Source organism: Corylus avellana, chromosome 6 (assembly GCF_965113065.1).
Source record: "Corylus avellana chromosome 6, dhCorAvel1.hap1.2, whole genome shotgun sequence".
Classification (NCBI taxonomy): domain Eukaryota; kingdom Viridiplantae; phylum Streptophyta; class Magnoliopsida; order Fagales; family Betulaceae; genus Corylus; species Corylus avellana.
In genome coordinates, this window is record NC_142495.1 from 1,963,472 (window position 1) to 1,984,754 (window position 21,283).

Sequence of the window (21,283 nt, forward strand, 5' to 3'; positions counted from 1 at the left end):
TATATGACACACTTTTATCTTACTTGGTCACTTTGTTTATGCGAGTAATAATCAGTTTTTAATTTTTTTTTTTTTTTTTAACAATAACTGATTGATTGACATTGACACATCAATAATATGGGATTAAAAAAATAAAGTGATTTACTACTTTCTCCTATAATTTATGATGTATAATAGTGAATGAACATGTTTGGGATATTATAGTTTAATTTGGTTATAATTTTTTTTTACAAACTTATGTGGTAATTCATGTAGCACAAATTTTGAAAAATTATTTAATGGCTCATGTAACACTTGTATTAAAAACGATACTCAGAAAAAATAAAAAAAAAATAAAAAATAAAAAAACATGCTTGTATAGTACTTAATGCACCCATCAAAAATGTGTTTGAGAGCAAATTAATTTTAGTATAGATTTGAGTTTGGATTTATAGAATTTGGCTCTTCTATAATCTATCGTTTTTTTTCCTGATCAAAGACAAACAAAAGGGAAGGGTAGGGTTATATAGAGTGATCATTGATTCTAATGGAAGATAAGACGAAAAGAAATTGGGAATGCTTTCAAATACAAGGTTAGTAGCCGCCCACTAGGCGAGGTGGAGTTTTAAAAAAATACATATATGGGCAATTTTTTCTTGTTTGTATGACAAAAGAAAAAGAAGACATTGGTAGTTTTATTCATAAAATAAAATCAAATAAAAAAGACATTGGTAGTTTTGACATTCATAATTATTGCATGCAGTCTTATTTGCAATAAATTTACTTAATATGAATATGTTATATTTTAATTATCTTAATTATTAGAGTAAATGCTATGCATAAATTTTTTTTACAATTTTTAATTATTTAACACTCTCCATTCACATGTGTCAAAAATTATAAAATGTACATGTATATAAGTACAATTAAGTTTACATTAAAGCATTTTTATGACCACATTTTATTCAAGAAAGTCTTAGGTGTTCTCCTAGTATTCTCTTAGTGTCATTCTAGTTATATGTAAATATTATTATTATTTTTTTTTTAAAAAAAAGTGACACTTATTTATTTCACTTGATTTTTATAAAATAATATTCACCTAGAACTAGGAGGAAACAGGAGAGCATTTAATATTTTCCTTTTATTCTTGTGAGACAGTGGCATGTCAATAAACATGGAGACCAAATATTATTATTTTTTATATATTTTTTCAAATTGAAACTTTTGTGAAAGCTGTATGTACAAAGGGAGTGGTGTGGTATCAAAAGGAATTATTTATTTTTATAATCATAAAATGCACGAGAAACACGTGGTGCAGTTCGTATGGACATTTTTTAGCTTTTGGTATTTCTATCGTCTAGCTTTTTGTCGCGGTCGAATTCTTGGTTGAGTTATTGACTTGCTTTGAAACGTGTCGGATTCCGATTGAGAAATGAAGGTTAAAGTCCAATTAGATGCTCTGTGATGGGCGGTTTGACTGTTTGAATTTCTTTGAACATTTAAAATAATAATAATAATAATAATTGATAATAAAAGAAGTATGACATATATAGTTAAATTAAATTGCATAGTATACAAGAATTGTGTCGGCAAGGACACTGTCCACGTGGACAATCAGACGATCTCTAGCTTATTTGAAAGGGATCCGTCCAAATTCGCAATCAAATTGATCCACTTATCTACTTTCTTTTTCTAAAAACTCAACCATCAATCAATTTTTTGTTTCATGGGTTCCCAAAAAAGGTAAGAATTTAACGAAAAGAAGGGTAGGAGTAGGATAAGGATAGCAATTTATATGTTTGCGTGGTTAATAATTCAATAATAAATATTAAAAAAATATTATGAGGTCTATTTGTCCAAGTAAATGGACATGTTGTCTAAAATTTACTTGGGCATAAGAGTTTTATATTAATTTTTTCATATTTGTTGTTCAAGTTATTAATGATTTTGACAAAGTGAAATAGGAAAATAAGACAAGGTAGTTAGTGTCGTCAGTGCAGAGGCATCGGCAAAAGAGGTTGGTTGAGAAGGCGGGATGGATAGAAGCATTGCTGCTAATAATTAAAAGTGTGAGGCAGACGTTACAAGTTTAAATTTTTTTACTGTTGTATGACAGTTCTATGTCGACTATAATATCAATTTATAAGAAAATATAGTAAAATCTACGTTATTTCAAGCATTTTTCTTAAGAAATAAGGACAACTCAAATTCAATCAAAATACTAAATAAGTCAAATATATTATTTAAAAAAGAAAAAGAAAAAAAGTCACGAAGAGGTGAGTCAAAGATTAGTTGGATAATAATACAACTCAGAACCGACTTGAGCCCACATTTTGTTTAGTCTAGACTGCTAAGATAACAAATAAATAATATAAATATAAAACATATTTAGTGCCATTTTAAAGAATTTGAACACCAAATGTCTTTTAAGTCTTCAACTGAAAGTTTGTCCATAAAAATAAAAAAAATTTGTCAAAATTTTTGATAGAGCAGTGTAACGCCACACGTAGCGGAAGACTAAAGTAACTAATCAAAGAGTAACATCTTTGATTCTATAAGGAGAAGCGTCTTCGTCTTCTATCCAAAAGATAAAACAAGCCCGTAGGCTAAAAGAAAAATAAAACTTTGCAGAGTATTTGAGAGAGAATTCTCTGATTTGATAATAATTCAAAATGAGTTTTTTCTTATACATAATAAGTTAACCTATTTATAAAAGAGAAATCATTGTAGAGAAATTAAATCTAATCATAATAGAGAAAGTAAATCTAATCTTAGTAAGAAAGTAAACATAATCCTAGTAACAATAGTAACCCTAATCATAATAAGAAAAAGAAAATAATTAAAGCAAATCTAACCCTATTAAGGAAATAAAGTCTTAATAAAATAAAAATAAAATCATAATATAAAAATTGACAATCAGTAAGAATCGTGACAATCTTTCCTTTTGTACATTCATTATCTGAGAACGGCTAAAATTATGATCAAGCGGCGATGCTCCAATATTATTTTTGATATTTTCTTTATTTTTATTTTTACCAAAGTAAATATCATCCCACATCACAACGTCACACGAAATTGATGTGGTAAAGTTGAGTAGTCATTGAATATTTCTTTTACCAATCAACAATGGCCGCCAAGAGTTACTAAATTTTACCATGTCAACTTTATAAAATACTCAATAATTGGGCTTTAGATGTTTTTTGTTGATATCTAATAAAATATTAAACAATTTACTAGTGAGGTGTCCGTCAAATTTAGTCTAGGGGCGTCAAAGATTAGTTAAGTAATAAATAAATGAATAAAATACTAATTAAAACCAAGTTTTTCATTTCTTTGAATATAAAAAATTACTTTTTTATTTTTATTTATTCCCCGATGATGATTTGGATGAATCCTATACCACATTCTTCAAAGATATTTAGATCACATTCTTGAAAGATCTTTTTTTTTTTTTTTGTTTGTTCTTGGGGCCAATTCTCCATATTAGCTTAGTCATGTTTTCTCTCTTGACTTCCAACATACGAAACCCCAAAAGTATATATAATAATATAAATCAAATGCAATAGTATATATCTTGTCGCCACCGACAGTTCTTCAGTGCGTGGATCATTCAGCTGCAATATTATTGTATATATATATATACCTCACACACACCTATAATATTTAATTAAAATATAAAGTAAATTGTCAAGTTAATATTTTTTAATTCAAGAATTATTTAAAAATTTTAAATTAATAAAAAATAATTTATTTAATTATTTAATTAATACTTACCAAAAACTTACAAATTGAACCAAAAAAAAAAAAAAAAAAAAACTTCTTTCAGTTTATCTTATTTGAAAGACCTCATCACGTAAAAATCATTCAATTTACTAATTAAGAAGTTAAATTATTCAATTTTAATCAAATTATTTAAAGAAAACAAAATACATATAATTATCTCATGAACACTTAACTAGGTCTCTCATAAAATAATTATAATTAGTTGGGCAATTGATTATTGTGTTTTACTTAGAATTTAAAAAATCACTTCAAAAACTAAAAATTAAATTTGATTATTACTGATATGACTTTATAACATGGATCATCACGTTAAATTTTAAAATAATTATAAAATGTCGAATAATTTGTAGCCAAGAAAAAGATTTCCTCAACTCGTGCGAGTTTCGTCAACTTCAACTAAATAAAAAGTTGGGTGAGTGCGGTTCTTTTTAAGCATTTGTTTAAGTCTTGAAGCCTCCACACCTAATTAATCCTAACAAACATCATTTTTGGAGCGACAGGAGGCTGGATTTTTTTATTATTAGTCCTACGTGGGCCATTTCTCCTAACCACCTAAATCTTAATCTCATAAATATGATTTTATTAATTGTTCAATTAGCCGTAATTAATTTATAGTGGATGATCAGATCATACATTCAATGCTTAGACTTTTTTCTAATTTAAAGATTAAGATTTTGTTTTGTTACATTTAAATTTTACTAATTTAATTTGGACAATAAAATAGATATCTCCAACATTGGTCTGGATGAGCCTTAAAACCCAACATTTACAACACCCAATCAAAAGCTTACACATCAGCAAAAACAAAAAAAAAATACACAAACTCAAGAAGAAACACAATACACTGGATTTTTTCTTTCTTCTTCTCTCTTCTTCACCTGATCTTCTTCTCTCTTTCTTTGATTCACCGAAAATTTTCTTTCCTCCTCTTTCTCTTCCACTTTCTCTCTTCTTCTCTTTCTCTCCCACCATGGGTCACCTCTCTCCGGAGTCGGTTTCCGGCCTTTAGAGTGATAAAATCCCTAAAGGGTTAACCTTCAATTTCTAAATTTTAGTTTTGAATCCAAAATCGAGTTTTGAGGCATTAAAAACAGATTTTGAGTCATTAGAAACAGATATTGGGCATTAAAAACCGGTTTTGAGGCGGATTTTGGGCGAATTTGAGGCGGGTCAAACCCGTGGGTCATGCCCCACGCCGTGGATCTCAGCGTCGGGGTGTGGGTCTTCTTGGGTTTGCCGGGTATTTCTCATTTTGATTTGGTGTGGGTGAGCTCATTTTCATTTTTTTGCATGTTTGTTGTTTGTTAAATGAATGATGTGGCAAATGGTGATTGGGTGATGTAAAAGGAGTGGTTTAAAGAGCAACCAAACTATAAGGGCTTTCAAGATTCTTTTATTATTAGTCCTACCTGGGCCATTTCTCCTAACCACCTTAATCTTAATCTCATAAATATGATTTTATTAATTGTTCATTTAGCTGTAACTAATATATAGTGGATAACCAAATCATACGTTCAATGCTTAAACTTTTTTCTAATTTAAAGATTAAGATTTAGTTTTGTTACATTTAAATTTTATTAATTTAATTTGGACCATAAAATAGATATCTCCATTTCGCTTGAAATGAGATCATGATCCCTGACAATAATACTAATTAATACTAATAATGATGAAAAGTAAAAAGATATTCTTATAAAGATATAATATTCTTTCTTTGGAACATGATAAGACCCACAAAAGGTTCCACCAATTCTCCTCTCATGGTAATGGTATAGAGGAATTGAAAATTAATGCGGAAATAACATCATGCGACGATAATGATGACGTTAATAATAATAGGTTAATAATGTATTAATCCGACAGTAAACTGATTGTACCGGTCTATCAAGTAATCAACCTATTCTAACTGATTTATAGGCATTAGTGGGAGATATTCTTTGTTTGCATCTCGATTTGTTCGGATTAGGAAGTTATAATCCAATTCTGGGTATTAAATAAATGAGGTTACTTTTCCAATATAGTGCTAAATATAGAGCAGTCTTCAAGCCTGTCTTGTTTCAAAAAAAAAAAAAAGGTTTCATGTTAATTATAGTATTATACCTATTCATGTGATCATTATGGGTGGCAAAGACTAGCTTAATTAAATAAACTATATTCATAATTTAAGCTATATATATATATATATATTAGGGACATTCATGAGGTAAAGGATCCTAATCCCTATTGCGTGGGACAAGGATCCTCGTTTGAACGGGCGGGGATCCAATTAGTTTTATTTATAAGGGTAAAATTGACATTTCATATTGTTGGACAATTTTTCTCTTCAAATAAAACTAACTTAAACCGGAGGGGGTCCAAATTCTATTACGTGAGTGATATTTCTAACAAAATAAGAATAAATATACATATAAATAAGTTATAGCATGTTAGAATAAATGTTTAAATTCATCATTTCCTACAAGCTTTTAAGATAAGCATTAACATATTAATTAGTTAGTTAATATCTTAAGTAAATTTGTAATTCTAGCATTTTAAAAAGAAAAGCATCAACTAGATCATAACAACAGTCAACGGCAGTTTCGACACCAACAACAATAGCACTTAGTTGACTACATGACAGACATGTCGTGGGAGGAAGTGTAAAGATTATTCTCTCAACTTTGCAGAAAGTTGAAGTGAAGGGGTTGCTCAATTTCTTCATCATAATCAACTTTCCCCGTTGGGATTATTCTTGGACTGAATAATGTCAACACAACGAGATGGTATATCAGCAGGCCCATACCACAATTGAGCATAATGAAAAGAGCACCTTTGGTGAAAAAAAGAAAAAACATAAAGAGTCATAGCATTAAAGATAGTGTGTGCGCTTGTAAAGGAATGCCATTTCCGCCTATCATATTGCTTTGAATAACAACACAATGAAACATAATTTGATCCGCTCGAAGCATATTTTGAGATAGAGATTTTCAGTAATTTTATTGTTTAAATTGTTAGTAATTTGGACAGTAAGTATTAGAGTGCTTTTATATTTGAACATGTGAGTTCTATAAAAACTCTTTCATATTTGTTAGCAATCCGAACAGCAAATTGTTGGAGATTCGGATCCCACCAAACGAGTGCATGTACCTTATTCAAGACACAATGACATGATGTTTCAGTGATCACAAATGTAGAATATCTTGCAACCTACGTGTCGAAATGATGAGCACCCTTCTTTATCTCACATCCATGCTTTTGTCTTAAAACCAAATAGACAAGATAAGAACTGTAAGTAAGTGCTTATCCTTCTTATTGTAGCATTTGCAAGCAACTAGTCCTCATATTCCATTCCACTGCACTAATCAAGAGCCTCCTGCAATGGGAAAGTTACTTTCACTGAAACTTTTGAAAGGCATGACTGGTTTAGATGCTATAGTTTGGATTAGTGAGAGTAGGAAACAATCCCATGTTTAAAGTTAAGCATTGGATTCCATGAAATGTGGATTATCTGGTTTATTCTCACCACTAAAAATTGTTCAAAAGAATATCATGAACAACACCACCATTCCCCTCTGTAAGATTTTTATTTTATTATTTATTATTTATTTTTTATGTCAAACATATATATGAGAATATGGATGATTAGGAGTTACGTCATTCTTGACAAAGCAACAACATAAAATAGATTTGGGTTCAAATGATTTTGAAAACAGAACTTGTAGAAGTTACAAATTTCAAAATCCATCATTAAGAACAGGGCAGGATTTGATTAGAGGTACAAATTTCAAATTCCATCAAGATGGTGGGGAGTTTTAAACTCAGTTCTATAACAGGTTAAGTCAGTGGAAAAAAACCTTAACATATTAAATACATAAGAGCACTGTTCACTTGGGAAAAAAACCTAAACTTGTACGGACACTTGTTAGCATTTAGATTGCCACTTGTCACAATTCTAAACTATTCTCTTAAAACTTCTACTTTTATATATAATATATGATTCGTTGGATACAATACAAGACATCCACAAGTAAATACAATTTTTATTCTTTTGGCGAGAGGGAGTGGGAAGAATTAGGAAAGTAATATGAGTGAAAAATCTTATGGTTGTTGAGAATTTGCATTGGCAATAGTAGTGGTGATGTAGTTGATCATACAATCAAATTCTCGGACACCCTCAAAATAAGTGACGATAGTCAAAGACTTGCTGACGGGAGAACTATTCGATACTTTAAGCCAACAAAGGAAACTGCATAATGTTCAAAAGGAGGGCAAGGGTTTTCATATGAGTTTGGGGGTACCTAGAATGCTAATATGACCTTGTCTTATATAGAGGGTGAGTTTTGGGTCTTGGAAGGATTATGAAATATTTGAATTTTAGTTGGATTGAAATCACGACCTAGTTATCCACAGTGCGACAATCACTACATTCTTTTAGCGGGAGTTGCTGTCTTTATTTGAGTAGCGGTTATGCTATGGCTTGTCAAGCTATCCGGGATTCCCCTTCTAGGCAAATTCAATCGTCTATTCTTTGTTATGTTCCTTTGTGTTGGCTTTCGTTGTATGGTTGAGACTTGTGGTTCAAGCTTTATCATCCAGACCTGAAACCTAGGCTCCCAAATCCGTTTTTCCGACTTGGATTTGTCGAGCTTATCTGTGGTCTATCAAATAGCAACTGTCAAAGAAAGATTGATGGATTCCTTTCTATTTGTCCGTTGACAAATGCAAACACATTTACTCTCGTATTTGATAAGTACTTCGTATATCACTCATTTTGACATCATCATCTATGTTTGAAAGTGTACTTACTTATTGAAGGAGACTCGTAACAATAAAACAAAAGGCAGTGACAATACAAAAAAAACGTCAATTTTGATGCTTGTAGTGTGATTTAGGCTCCGCAAAATGACATGGTATAGTTGGTATAAACATCATATCATTTTTTATTTATTTGTTATAGGTGTTTTCATTTCATATAAACGCCCCCATTCCATTCTTCTGTCTTGTCACAGAATCTTTGTCGCATTATGGGGGTGTTGTTGATTCGTCATAATCATAGTCGACCTTGGAGCCACTTGTAATTGTCTTCAACCGATGCATAGTGAGGGTGAGGAAGAGCTTGGGTCAATGAAGGTGTCCCCATTGTCGTCCAATCGTTGTGGGGGGAGTGCAATCGTGCACTTCTCTCTTCAACTCGTTTATGTTTCTTCTAGAAGTCCATTACAATTTAAAAAATAGAACTTGGGTGAGCCACCAATTTCGTCTGGAAATAGTAGCCATGGTTCAATATGATGGGTGGGGCAACAAAACATTTTGCCATTCCATTATAACTCCAGTAAGATGGTCTAGCCGAGATAGGGTGCATTTCTGATTTTGTGTTGTATGGATTTACATGTAACGATATTAAAAACGAATCATAGAGGAAAGAAAAAAGAATATTCAACATTTTTTTTTTTTTTTTAACTTATTGCCTAAATCTATAGGATTACCTATCTTCCCACAGTTTCTGACATGCTCAAACTTGTTTGACACAAGCTTAACTTTTTCCTGTAGAGGGATCTCAGTATAAACCAATGAAGGGTAACCAATCAATAACGTTGTACTCATAGAATAATAACATAACAGAAGACGTTCAATAAAGCTCTACTTTCTAATCATCAATGTTCTTCATGTATTCCTTGGAGAGTTTACTCTCCATTACCAGCTGCTGTTCTTTGAGCAGCGAGCACCCTGATTCAAGTAAAGCCTCCGGCGTTTGCTGTACAAACACATTGATGTCACCCAACTCATATACAAATTTTAGATATATCATATGATATTTGGAATAACAACACCACCAACAAAAAAATAAAATAAAAAATAATGAAGCTGAGTGCTAACAATAGAAACTACATAAATAACAATACCAGGAGAGAAACGGAGAAATACCAGTGAAAGGATGATATCAATAATACAGCAGTGTGGCTCTGGTTACTACTACTACTTTTTGAAGTTCTACAGAATTTCATTATATCATTTACTTATCGGATATTGTCGAAGGAAGCTCAGTTTTGTTGGGGGGGTGGGGTGGGGGGGGTGCACGTCATCGTGGTTCCGCCCAGGGCATTTAGGCTGTCCGTTCACAATATATACATGAATAGAAGCTTACAGTAACATGATGGCAATAACAATTATTATGGTTCTGTGTACCTTACAAGATAAGTAATATCGCAAACAGTTTCCTTCTATCACCAAAACCCTTTTCTAACATCAATCTAGTATCAAGCAGAACAATTTCCCTAAACATTTTAGTAAGTTTAAGGTAGATAGCAACAAATAACCCTTATATAAATATATACTATTTTCTTATATTCCTTTATAATAATTCTATGGAGAAAGATATACGGGTAAAATTTATAGGGCTCTACAATATGTACGATTTGCCTTTTAATATTCAGTTTTGACGGGAAGAGAATGAAGTCATTGCTCAATAAACCAAATTAATAAATTAACTGATCAACTAGAACTTGATTGATACTACAAGGATTTCTGGAAAAAGAGCGGATTTGGATAGAAAATAGTAGTGATATGATAATTACTCACCTTTGGGGGAGTGAATACAGGAAGCTTTTCATTCTTTTTTCGTCTAAGCAATTTGTCCCCAAGTTTTTCAACACCTCCAATATCATCGATCCACTAAAATGTAAAAGCAGTAAATAAAAACTGTACATAAATTTAACAATTTTCAAAAGAAAAATATTTATGCCTGTCTAGGTAATTATTCATACTTGAAGCCTTAAGTATGGACTAAATTAATAATATAGTGGCAGGATTTGCCACACAACAGCAGGAAAGAGCCAACAATTAACTACTTCCGAAAGACAAAGAAAATTAGCTAACCATATCCCAGAGAAAATTTTATCAAGTGCCATTCATGCAGGAGGTCAAGTCAACTGTAAGACCACAAAATATTGTGTATACCAGGGAACCAAAAAGGAATTTATTTTCAAGATTAAGAAGATTCATAAGTGAGTCAGCACAAGCCTCATTGTGAAAGAAGATATGAAGCATGGCATGTCACTTCCAGATTTAGCTGCAAGGAGACAAATAACTGCCTAGCATTTCTAATCAAATCAATCGTATCTTGTTATAAGTCATAGTCAAGGATATCAAACTGTTAGAAATTTATCAAAAAAAAATAAAAAAAATAATGGAATTCAATAGGTGGAAAAGCTATAGAAATTTACAATCTTTGTGCAAGAGAATAGATGAGAAAACCCGAAAAAAAAAAAAAAAAAAAAATCCCACAGTTTGCAAAAGTCTTTTCACAATTCAAAGGAGGATGTCATATACCTTTGAGATTGACTTATCATATGTTCGAGACCTAAGAGCTCCATAAAAATCCAAAGCTGCCCAATCATCAAAGTGAATGCGTCAATTAATAAACTAAACTAACAGAAATGGATATACACTTTAACTCTCACTCAGCAAGGTAAAACAAGGAACATGACTGTTGAGAACAATGAAAAAAAAAAAGCCCAAATATTTGTACAAGGACTTCAGTGCAATACATGAAAAACAGCCCAAACAGAACAACAATGTGCCAACATATCTGTTAGCTTAAAAACACAAGAAAAAGAAATCTTAGTGAGATCATAAACTGAGAGTTTGTTAAAGAGAAAAGAATTTAGAATTTATAACCATCATAATCCATGGAAATGGGCAAAGATGTAAGAGGAACCTATACAAAGGAACTTGATGCCAAAACAACAGCAAGGATAAGAAGAAGCAAACAAGCTTGCAACACCTGGCAGTTCTGAAATTGCTTTTGGAAGTTGCTATTTCTGAATAGAAACAGTAAAATTAGTTTAAGTGTATACTTCATCTCAATACTGGATTACTCTATCATATTAAACAGCTTTTTTTTTTTTTTTTTGATAAGTAATATTAAACAGCTTTTCATCTCAATTATGGAGGGTTTTCCACTTAAAATCCCTATTGCACATCTCCCTATGTATGTTTTTTCTGCTTCCTGTTTAAGGTGTGAGCATAAAGAATCATAGAGTGTATATTGTAGCTCAGTGCTACATATATGCATACATCTATAACATAATGTGTGTACACACATTTATATATTATCATGAAACCATACCCCAGATCGAAATGACCAAGACAATCATGAAAAAAAGGTAGGCAAGCAGATGTGTATAAGCATAGCTGCCAGCGTCCATGCTATCAGCTTTAGCTTTTTTATTTTTATTTTTTCAAAATTTTTAGGAAAGGACAGATCTAAAGGATTAGAGTCTCAAAACCATTACAAATGCTAGATTAAAGCAGTGATGTAATGGGTGTTGATATGATTGGTGGCTAAGAGATATGAACATTCTGATCGCCAGTGTTGATGACAGTAATGATTGAAGAGGATGATGAATCTGGCTTCATTTGAATGAGGATAGTGAAGCAAGATCGATGAGATCAACAAATCAAGGGGTTAGACAGATGAGATTAATGTGTTGAATGAAAAGTGGCACAAAGAATGAGATGTTGCTGGTAGATGAGAAGTGGAAGGAAGAAAGCTTCTGCAAAATTATGAGGATACACCTATCAAAGTTGTAGGTAGTTAAGATAATAAGGTTATTTTTGTTTTTGTCCAATAAAAGTAGGGACATTGTTATCCTCAACATAAAGGTGGAGGCAAAGCACCAAAAGAACAAGGAAGTAAAATTCCTACAAGCAGGCCACAAAATTAAGCTTGATGGACCAAAATGAAAGAAAGGATTAAGGGCCAGTGGTATTCAATATATTTAAATGTTCCCCAAGTAAAAACCGTGTTGATTTGATTAAATGCACATTTAAGTACGTGAGCAAACATAAAACCTTTAGACCCTTAGATATCCTTCTACCTTTTTCTCTCGAAATAACTTGCATAACAGAAAAAAATGAGAAGGGAAAGTATAACCAAGTGTCATGATTCAGACCATCAAAGAAGAACTACCACAGAGAAACCTCAAAACCTGTAAAAATGTAGAAAGTAGAGGACTAGAATAATAAAATTTGACTGGAACTCACAACTTAATGTTTTATAAGAAGAATCACACAACTGATGACAATGATGAAATGGTACTTGCTCTAATCTGGAAAACCTATGCAAGCATATTGCGTATATTGGTAAGATACAATAATAACATCCAAAGTTATTGTCATAGGGTTACCTTCAAATTTCAATGACTTCCACGCACTACAGAAGTTACAGAAAAGTAAACAAATCAGAAAGTACATGAAAAACAGAGTATTTACCTTGATTAGGAAATTTGTCCACTATTCTTATAACATCATCCCTAGAAATGCCATCTTTCTCATACATTTGATAAACAATATTGACGATATCTTCATGATTAGGCTGCCTGTTTCACAAGCAATATTTCAGAAAAGGGTTGGATGACATAGCTCTGTTACTTCCACAATGAATCAGATTTCTAAAAATCACAATGTACACATTGCCAATAGTTGATACCGCATGGTTAAAAAAACATATCACAATGTACACATTGCTAACAGTTGATACCACATGGTTTAAAAAAAACATAGTAGGTAAAAACATGACAGAACAAAGCAAAGAGCGTCCTTTGGTTAGTTTCTTGGAAGGTTTTAGCTGGCAAAACTTGGGGAGTATGAGGGATAGGTATAGAAGCTAGAACAATTGATTTGGATTGGAATAGGTTTAATCACAATGAATTTTTATGGTAGAGAAGAGTGGTCAAAGTTACAGAATTAGGGTTTAAAGGATGATAAAGTTGTTAGAAATTAAAGAGGACGAAGGAGAAGAAGACGAGTTTCTAGGCTTCAAACACAAATTTCACAAATTTCCTAGCATCACACCCAGGTTTTCCTCGGTATCATACCACATTAGATTTACATCACACAAACCTCAAAGAGCATATTTGCTTGAAATTTCTCAAAGCTATTTGTGAACAGGTATTGTCCCAAACGTAGCTAAATAATATAATTTTTTTAAAGGCAAACAAGTAAATGAAATAACATAATTTAAAATTATCTCAGTACCAGTAGAACTTTTCCATTCTTCCATCACGAATCAAGGGAGCATAAATAGTTGAAAGATCATTTCCTGTAACAATGATAGGAATTCTATTTGTGACATCTGATTCTCGCCAATCTTGTCCAATACTCACTCTTGTAGGATTATCTGACAGATTCATCAGAGTTCCAACAACAATTTGATTGTTGACAGTCATTTGAGTGTTTCCTAGATAAGAACAGAAATATACTTTCAGCATAGTGAAATAGTTTTCAAATTCTAAGACAAGTAAAGAAAAACTTGGAGTTAGAAGATACAAAGACCAGAGTCAAATCAAACAGTAGCTCACCGAATCTACCGAGGCCAGCATCAATATCATTGATCATCAAGCAGCTCATTTTGCCCTGCAGTAGTCAAGAAAAATCAAACTAAACAACAATGATAACATGGAGAAGATCAGAACAAACCACAAAAAAGATCCATCAGTGCAACAGCATGAATAAAAAGGAAGATCATAATTGCAGATTGACATTGAAAACATGATATTGGAACAAGTCATTGAAATCAAGAAGAGTGTCTGAGCACTAGAGACTGAATGGAAAGCATGGAAGGCATGTCAGCTTATATCAGTCTCATGATGAGTTGCACCTAGTTACAGCTAGCTCACTCAATTTTCCTCAACTCCCGTCTCTCTCTTTTTCCGGCCCTGTTTTTTCTTTAATAAACATAATTAAGTCACAGGAAATTGCACTAAGCCAGTATACTTCAAACAAATAAAGGAGGTAGAATCATTTGGATATCACAAAGAAAAGTAAACAAGAGAGAAATCTAGCACAAGATCACATTAAACAATACCCTTTAACTTCATAACCCTAGACATACATATATCAACAGTGAAAGTGGTAAAACTTTTAACTTGGTTCTGGACCACTTGAGAAGCTGTTCTGTAGCGATCCCGTATCAACTTTCCCGGCTCTCCTGTTAATTAAAATTAAATTTCACGTAAATTTATGCTTAATATTAAATGAAACAGTGGGGGAAAAAAAACCTTCTATTATCTCACAGAAAAGAAACAGCTAAAATATTTGTTTATTGAAAATTGACAAATTGAAAGAACTTGAAAGAACTTGAAACAGAAATGTAATTAACAGCATTTATTGTTCAAAAATTAAAGTATATGATACATTATTTAATTGAAACAAAAGTACATAACAAAAAATTTAGAACCTTCAAACTAGCCCACAGAACAAAACTGTCTTATTAGTATATTTTTTTTCTGTTTGAAGAAAACACCAAGAACATAATTTTGATAACTTTACAATATGAAAAATAAAGCTTGCTCTCTTTCTTCTTCTTCTTCTTCTTTTTTTATACATTTATAAAGGGATAAAATATGATAATGCACCAGCCTAGGACATCATCCATTAGATCAACAAAAATAAAGGCAGTAAACCTTTTACATTTTATATGAATTGACAGAACTCAGTGGTATTTTTCTTTATTGTTAAGAGCAAATATCTTATGCATAGGTCAAACAGAATGCCTTTCTTTATGTGGAAAGAAGTACTAAATTTCATTATTTGACATTGTTATCATTTTCATTATCTTCATCAATTGAATAGCTTGAATTGTTATAATCAATTATTATATGTGAAAATAGATGAAGCCTTATCAATCTTGGTATGGTGCCGCCCTAACATTGTTTTATCCCGTTATACCTATATTTATTTGTTAAGAAACAAAACTAGAATCCACCCCACCTGAACCCATCCCAACCCTTGGCCACTTGTACCACAACTCAGATAATAAGCAAGCTGTGCTAGAAACCCATCATACCAGCTCTTTCGGATTCCAGCTCTCCAGCGGACATAATGACGGGTTCAATTCCCATGGCTTGGAATATAAGTTCAGTCTGAAATGATTTTCCTTGCCCCTTTCCACCCCAAATACCTGTATCATGTTTCAGAAAATATATAATTAAAAACCACATAAGTGTAAAGAAGCATCTCACTTTTTCTCTTTTCTTGAGCCAATAATATCATAAGTTTATAGCTAACATTGAGCTACTCTGGTCATAACTTAAATTGAGAAAATTAAGAAATTTCTTGAATAGAAAGGTATAAATCCATGAAAATTCATATGTTTTTTTTTTTTTTTTTGATTGGTAATAAGGAGTTTTATTGAAAAAGAAAAAGAGAACATGAAAATTCGTATGTTGCAATAGGAACTGCCCACAAAATCTATTTTATTTAACAACCCCTTTTCTCCCTTATAGCAATTTCTACTGATGAAAAATAATTGTGAAAACTTACCAAGGATCAAAGGAACCTTGGTATTGAGAAGATGAGCAATGTAGTTCTTGACAATGTGGGTTACTGCGCCAACAGCAAAACATATACAAGTGAACATAAGTATCAAATATTTTTTAATAACTATGATTTATAAAGCACATAAAGTATCAGAGAGTCCAATAAAAGTAAAACAATTTAGTAATCAAACCACGAAAACATAATAAGTTTTCTCAATACAAACACTTGAAAGGTTCGCATCAAATGTAAATGAAAACAGCGAATACAGCGACCCAGATATTGGTGAATACAACAACCCAGCCACTACCATCAATTATCTGTAAGAATGATTAACAATAAAAATTCTTCCCACCTTGGATTAATTACTGATGAAGTAGATGAAGAATTTCACAAAGCACTTATATTTGGAATCCATGGATAGACATATTGTCTCACAAACTGTAACGTATATTTGTCAACCACAAAAGGACAAACCAATGCAAAACATCAAACAGGAAATATTGCTTTCAACACCCTTTACCAATTTTTTTTTAAAGAAAACATAAAACACATAGCGGATAGCCATTGGTATGCCTGATAACAAACATAGAAATGCATCTAGCAGTGGGAAGTTGACCAGAGTTTGGTCATTTTTACCAACTTTTCTTGCTGCTTTAACATAATTCATCACTGTTTTTTTTACCTTTGCCCAGTTTTGTAGAACTTACCAACTTTATCCTGTCAAAAAAAAGCAAATGGAAAAACGTAAAAACACAATCTACATCTTAATTGGCAAGATACAGAGCAGCACATGAAAGTATCTTGAGAAAAAGAAGAGAAATAGTAAAGCGAAGTGCAGGAACCTCAACAACATAACCAACAATTGTCAAGGAGGCCAGAACATAGCAAGATGTACTAAACAGCAACTTTAGTGCACTAAATTGCAGTTCACTAACAAGAATTTAGGAAGAGGACACTATAGAATAACACATACAATCATGCAAAAAAAAAATCATCAAAAGTAGAACAAAACACTAAAATATAAAATTACCATGAAGAGAGGAGCAATATAGTAATCGCCCCGAATGTACTCAAATGACCTCGTTACTTTCTGACGGTAATCAAACACAATATCCGCTGCAAAAAATATTGAGCATACCACGAAATAACTGAATTGCTCAATGAACCTCAGGAAATTCAAGACTCTGACCTTTTCTATAGTTTCTCAGGAACCAAACAGGCATAGGAAGGGGAAAAAACTTACAGTCTCGTCCGAGAAAATTGCCGGCAAAGAGGTCATCGATGACGCCAGCCCTAGCTCCGACTGCGATATTCATGTTATCAGCCTCTTTACCTAGCCTGTAGAGATAGTCCCTCCCCTCAGAGTCCTTGGCTTCCCACGATGACTGCTCGGAGAGCCTCCCGGGTCTCTCGGGCTCCCCACTACTGTCGTTTTTACCATCGTCGGCTTTCTCGGGAAAAGAAGACTTCGAACAGTGGAGAGAAAACGAAAGATATGGGGACTTGGCGGTGGGAGCAAGCGGAAGGAAATGAAGGGGAAATGCAAAGGAGTTGAGCGCCATTTCTTTGGAATTGGAGGAGTTGGAGGATTATCGTCGAGTATGACTCGGGGACTACTTGGCGCCACGTATGAAACAAGGTTGTTAATAATAGAGCTCATTGGCAACTAGACAAAAAAATATATATACCACATTTTTATCTACAAATATCACTATATTCATGTAACAACTTGAAGGGTCTGTTTGAAATTACAGTTTCAATAAGTGTGATTTTAAAAATCTCATTTTTAAAAATAGCATTTTTAAAATTATAAATTTTTAAAATCTCAAAGGCGTTTGGTAAAACATGTTAAAAAGTATATTTTTATTAAATATTTGTTATGCGAATTCATGATTTTGGTTTAAATTCGTACTTTTTCAAATAAGCACCTCCTACCCCACTTATTAAAATTGTAGATTGTTTTCCTAGTTTAAATTAAGTGATTTTTAAATCGCGATACCAAATGCTATACGTTTTGCAATATCTTTTAAAAACGCAGATTATTTTTACGAAATCGTAATCCCAAACGCACCCTAATTATCTTTTGATTTTTTCTTATTCTTGTCAATTTCTAGCCAAACGTAATTAAAGTCGAGAGTAACGCTAGAAATTACATTTTTATGTTACAAATATTTCACAATGTTAATGTAACAATTGCAACTACCCCTTTGATTTAAACGGCTACGGCAATATTTTGAGATAAAAATATGATATATAGTATTATTTTAAAGTTAATAAAAAAGGAAAATAACTTCAACTTCAAAAAAAATTATGTTATTCTCTACTTGATCACTCATTTGGTGTTCGTACAAAATTAGGTTGCCTCGTAAGTATAATGACACTCAATGCGCCGCCGGTCCCACTCAACTTCAACGCTCGAGTGTGCGCGCACTGAAGTTCAAACATAGAACTCTACGATGACAAAATGAACATTTCTAGTTCCCAAAAGGTTCAAAAGAGAGTATAAAGCTTGAATAATTTTTTTATTTTTTATTTTTGACGTGATAAAGCTTCAATATATAATTGGTTCACTTTATATCACGAAAATAAACAAATATAGAATATGGCCTCCAGGATCAAAATACTAAAAATAACAAGAACAAACCAAAGCAAAATTTGAACACTCTACTCGTACAAACAAACAGTAGGAGACATTTCATGTTTCCTTGACATGAATCTGCTAATTTTACTGATTGATACTGCTCAAGTCCTCCTCATATGAATGACTGGGCACTTTTGTGCATCGCAGAAGGCATATACAAACCATAATAATGTCTTTCAAAATAAACATCCTGACACCAGTACAAACATTTCCTGTCAATATTAAGATCCATCAACATAAAAGAGTACTGGACATATCCATACTAATATAACCACTTTTTTTTAGAACAACATCCTCTCACTGGCAACCACCATGATCGCTTCTCCATGCTGCTCCACATCCATAGCAGAACTGGAATGCACACCTGCAACCACAATCAACAGGATCTCATTTGCATTCAATGTGACTCACTATACTGTCAATAACATCAAGAAACGGATACTGGAAAAAGCTTGGACAACTGGAATCAATTCTATCAGCATAATATCTATCTGAAACCCATTGCAACTGCTATGAGCCTAAATCACTAAAGTGGGCTAATTGGACAAGGTGTCCACCCTCCAAAACTCTGCACTTCAGACAGAAAATGGGAGAGGGGGTGGAGGCCCCCCCGAGTGCCCGGATAAATGGGATTTGCACTTCGGGCAGCCGGGGACTTGCCGGGGCACCATGACCCCCCGCACCCCTGCCCAAATTCTCTGAAATTCAAGCAGGAAATTCTAATGAAAATCTCAATATATCCCCCATTTTTGGCTTAGAGTAGAAGCCAAAATTAGTATGCCAGCGTGCCTGCTTTAAATCCCATAACATAACCAACATGATTATAGATTTTTCCTGCATAATTATACTACTTATATAACTAATTTATGATCAATCTAAGCAAATGCTTTAATTGTGTTATATGCAAGTCATGTTTTGAAGAAAATATATAGTAAAGCAAACTGACCTGCAAGTCATGTGTAAACAACCTTCAGTCTTTTCCACAAAGTATTTGCAATTGGGACACCTCTTCCATTTCTTCTCATGAGCAAGCTCCCTCAGCATGAGATCATCTCTTCCTCGCTCACTCTCATTTAGTATCTGAAACTCTTCACATTCTACCCCTGGATGCCAGGGGACTTGACACTGTGCGCAGAACAATCTATGGCAGAATGGACACTCCGACTCTCTAATCACATCTCCTCCCCCGTTATCATTCACCAACATGGCAGAGCAGTCCTTGAAAGGACAGTAAAACATCATCTCAGATGCAAACAGCGCTCTGCATAGCTCCTCGTCCCACCTTTCCAGCACTTCTTTGGGAAGCATTGGCCTACAATCATCGAATTCCAGGACACCCTCGCATTCCAACCCGGGGCAAGAAACAACGGTTATGCCATCTTGGATCTTTGTGGAAACATGTTTGATAATACAGTCAGAACAAAAAGAGTGAACGCATCCCTCGTTTCTGAACATCTGGTCGTCGTCTTTCCTCTCCACGCAAATGTCGCAGAAGCAATGCGATGATTCTCCGGCTTCTTTTGTTGCCTCCTCGTGCTCTGGGTTGGGGGTCGGATGAATTGCTTGGATTGTCGGCGATGACGAGGCCCCGGTGTTTGCCATTTGAGAAGTGATGAGGTCGCCCATCACACCCTCTTGGAACTGCAACCCTTCCGCATACTTGGCATCCGACACAGGCAAAATCTCTTCTTCTTCTTCATCAAAGAGTAACGAGAAGTAAAAATCATCCACAAACATAAGATCAGAGGTTGATTCTTGTGCCATATTACAAACTTGTGTGTGAACGATCAGCCCCTTTCTCTCTACCAAGGAGAAATTCGTATCTCGTCTAATATAGTGGAAGTGGCATTACTTAGCCGGTAAGTTGACAAAAACAACTTGGTGAAGACTTGGCTGAGAAGTTCTAACTTCTAAGACGGGAAAAAAAAACCTTAACTGAGAAGATGTCGTCTCCCATTGGAAGTCTAATTTGGAAACTCCTTCATCAAGGGGTCACCTTTTGGATTTAATTAAAAAAAAAACAAAACCCTTTTTCGATTTAACTTTACTGTTTCCGGAAAAAGAAGCACAAGAAAAAGAATGACTTGACTGCGGACCTGCGGTGAAGCTTTTATGCACGGCCATCGAACGAAGGGTGATGAAGGGTAAATTACGGCTTTTTTTTTTTTTTTTTTTTTTTATAGTGTTATTAAAAAAATGATGTGATTTTTAAAATTAAGTTTGCGATTAATTAATATTAAATTTTGATTAAATGGTAATTTTAAAAGTTACATCATTATTGAAATGATACAAGAATAACTTCTAGAATTACTCAAATTAATTAAGGATCTCATTCATTGGAGTCTGGAGAGAAACAAAACAATTAATTAAGATGTAACATGTACCAATAAATGAGTTACACATTAGTTTGGTAAGCCTCTCTTAGTAAAAAATTTAGTATTCCAACTATTTCTCTTTTAAAAATCTTAAAATCACAGTTTAACATTTAAAATCATAATGTTTAAAAGCACACCCTTTACTTGCAATTTGAAACAGCTTTTTTTTTTTTTTTTTTTTTTAATGTTTTTCAAATCACAATTT

The 21,283-nt window shown here is 33.0% G+C and overlaps 2 protein-coding genes across 3 annotated transcripts; both read right to left on the minus strand.

Moving 5' to 3' along the window:
* Positions 1-9,304: 9,304 nt before the first annotated feature.
* On the minus strand, positions 9,305-17,670 carry LOC132186346 (P-loop containing nucleoside triphosphate hydrolases superfamily protein). Of its 2 annotated transcripts, XM_059600274.2 has the most exons (12): positions 17,306-17,670; positions 17,093-17,178; positions 16,770-16,779; positions 16,066-16,128; positions 15,590-15,703; positions 14,670-14,731; positions 14,103-14,157; positions 13,780-13,981; positions 13,015-13,121; positions 11,071-11,126; positions 10,321-10,413; positions 9,305-9,496 (listed from the first exon to the last, which is right to left on the minus strand). In XM_059600274.2, exons 1-12 carry the CDS (start codon positions 17,622-17,624, stop codon positions 9,389-9,391), a joined length of 1,275 nt encoding a protein of 424 aa, XP_059456257.1. In that variant the 5' UTR covers positions 17,625-17,670; the 3' UTR covers positions 9,305-9,388. The 2 variants fall into 2 exon arrangements, with proteins under 2 accessions (XP_059456257.1, XP_088373509.1); XM_088517383.1 differs by lacking the exon at positions 17,306-17,670 and having other exon boundaries at positions 16,699-16,779; positions 17,093-17,156.
* Positions 17,671-18,707: 1,037 nt separating this feature from the next.
* Positions 18,708-20,695, minus strand: LOC132186565 (E3 ubiquitin-protein ligase RSL1). The gene is made up of 2 exons (XM_059600543.2): positions 19,650-20,695; positions 18,708-19,067 (listed from the first exon to the last, which is right to left on the minus strand). Exons 1-2 carry the CDS (start codon positions 20,465-20,467, stop codon positions 19,001-19,003), a joined length of 885 nt encoding a protein of 294 aa, XP_059456526.1. The 5' UTR covers positions 20,468-20,695; the 3' UTR covers positions 18,708-19,000.
* Positions 20,696-21,283: the final 588 nt, after the last annotated feature.

Excerpts from the sequence above, each read along its gene's own strand:
- LOC132186346 (XM_059600274.2), bottom strand. The coding sequence starts at position 17,624 with ATGGCGCTCAACTCCTTTGCATTTCCCCTTCATTTCCTTCCGCTTGCT. Across the intron at positions 17,179-17,305 it reads CAATTTTCTCGGACGAGACT|CGGATATTGTGTTTGATTAC; the intron begins GTAAGTTTTTTC and ends TATTTTTTGCAG. Across the intron at positions 13,122-13,779 it reads AGAATGGAAAAGTTCTACTG|GCAGCCTAATCATGAAGATA; the intron begins GTACTGAGATAA and ends CTTGTGAAACAG.
- LOC132186565 (XM_059600543.2), bottom strand. The coding sequence starts at position 20,467 with ATGGCACAAGAATCAACCTCTGATCTTATGTTTGTGGATGATTTTTAC. Across the intron at positions 19,068-19,649 it reads TGTTTACACATGACTTGCAG|GTGTGCATTCCAGTTCTGCT; the intron begins GTCAGTTTGCTT and ends TTGTGGTTGCAG.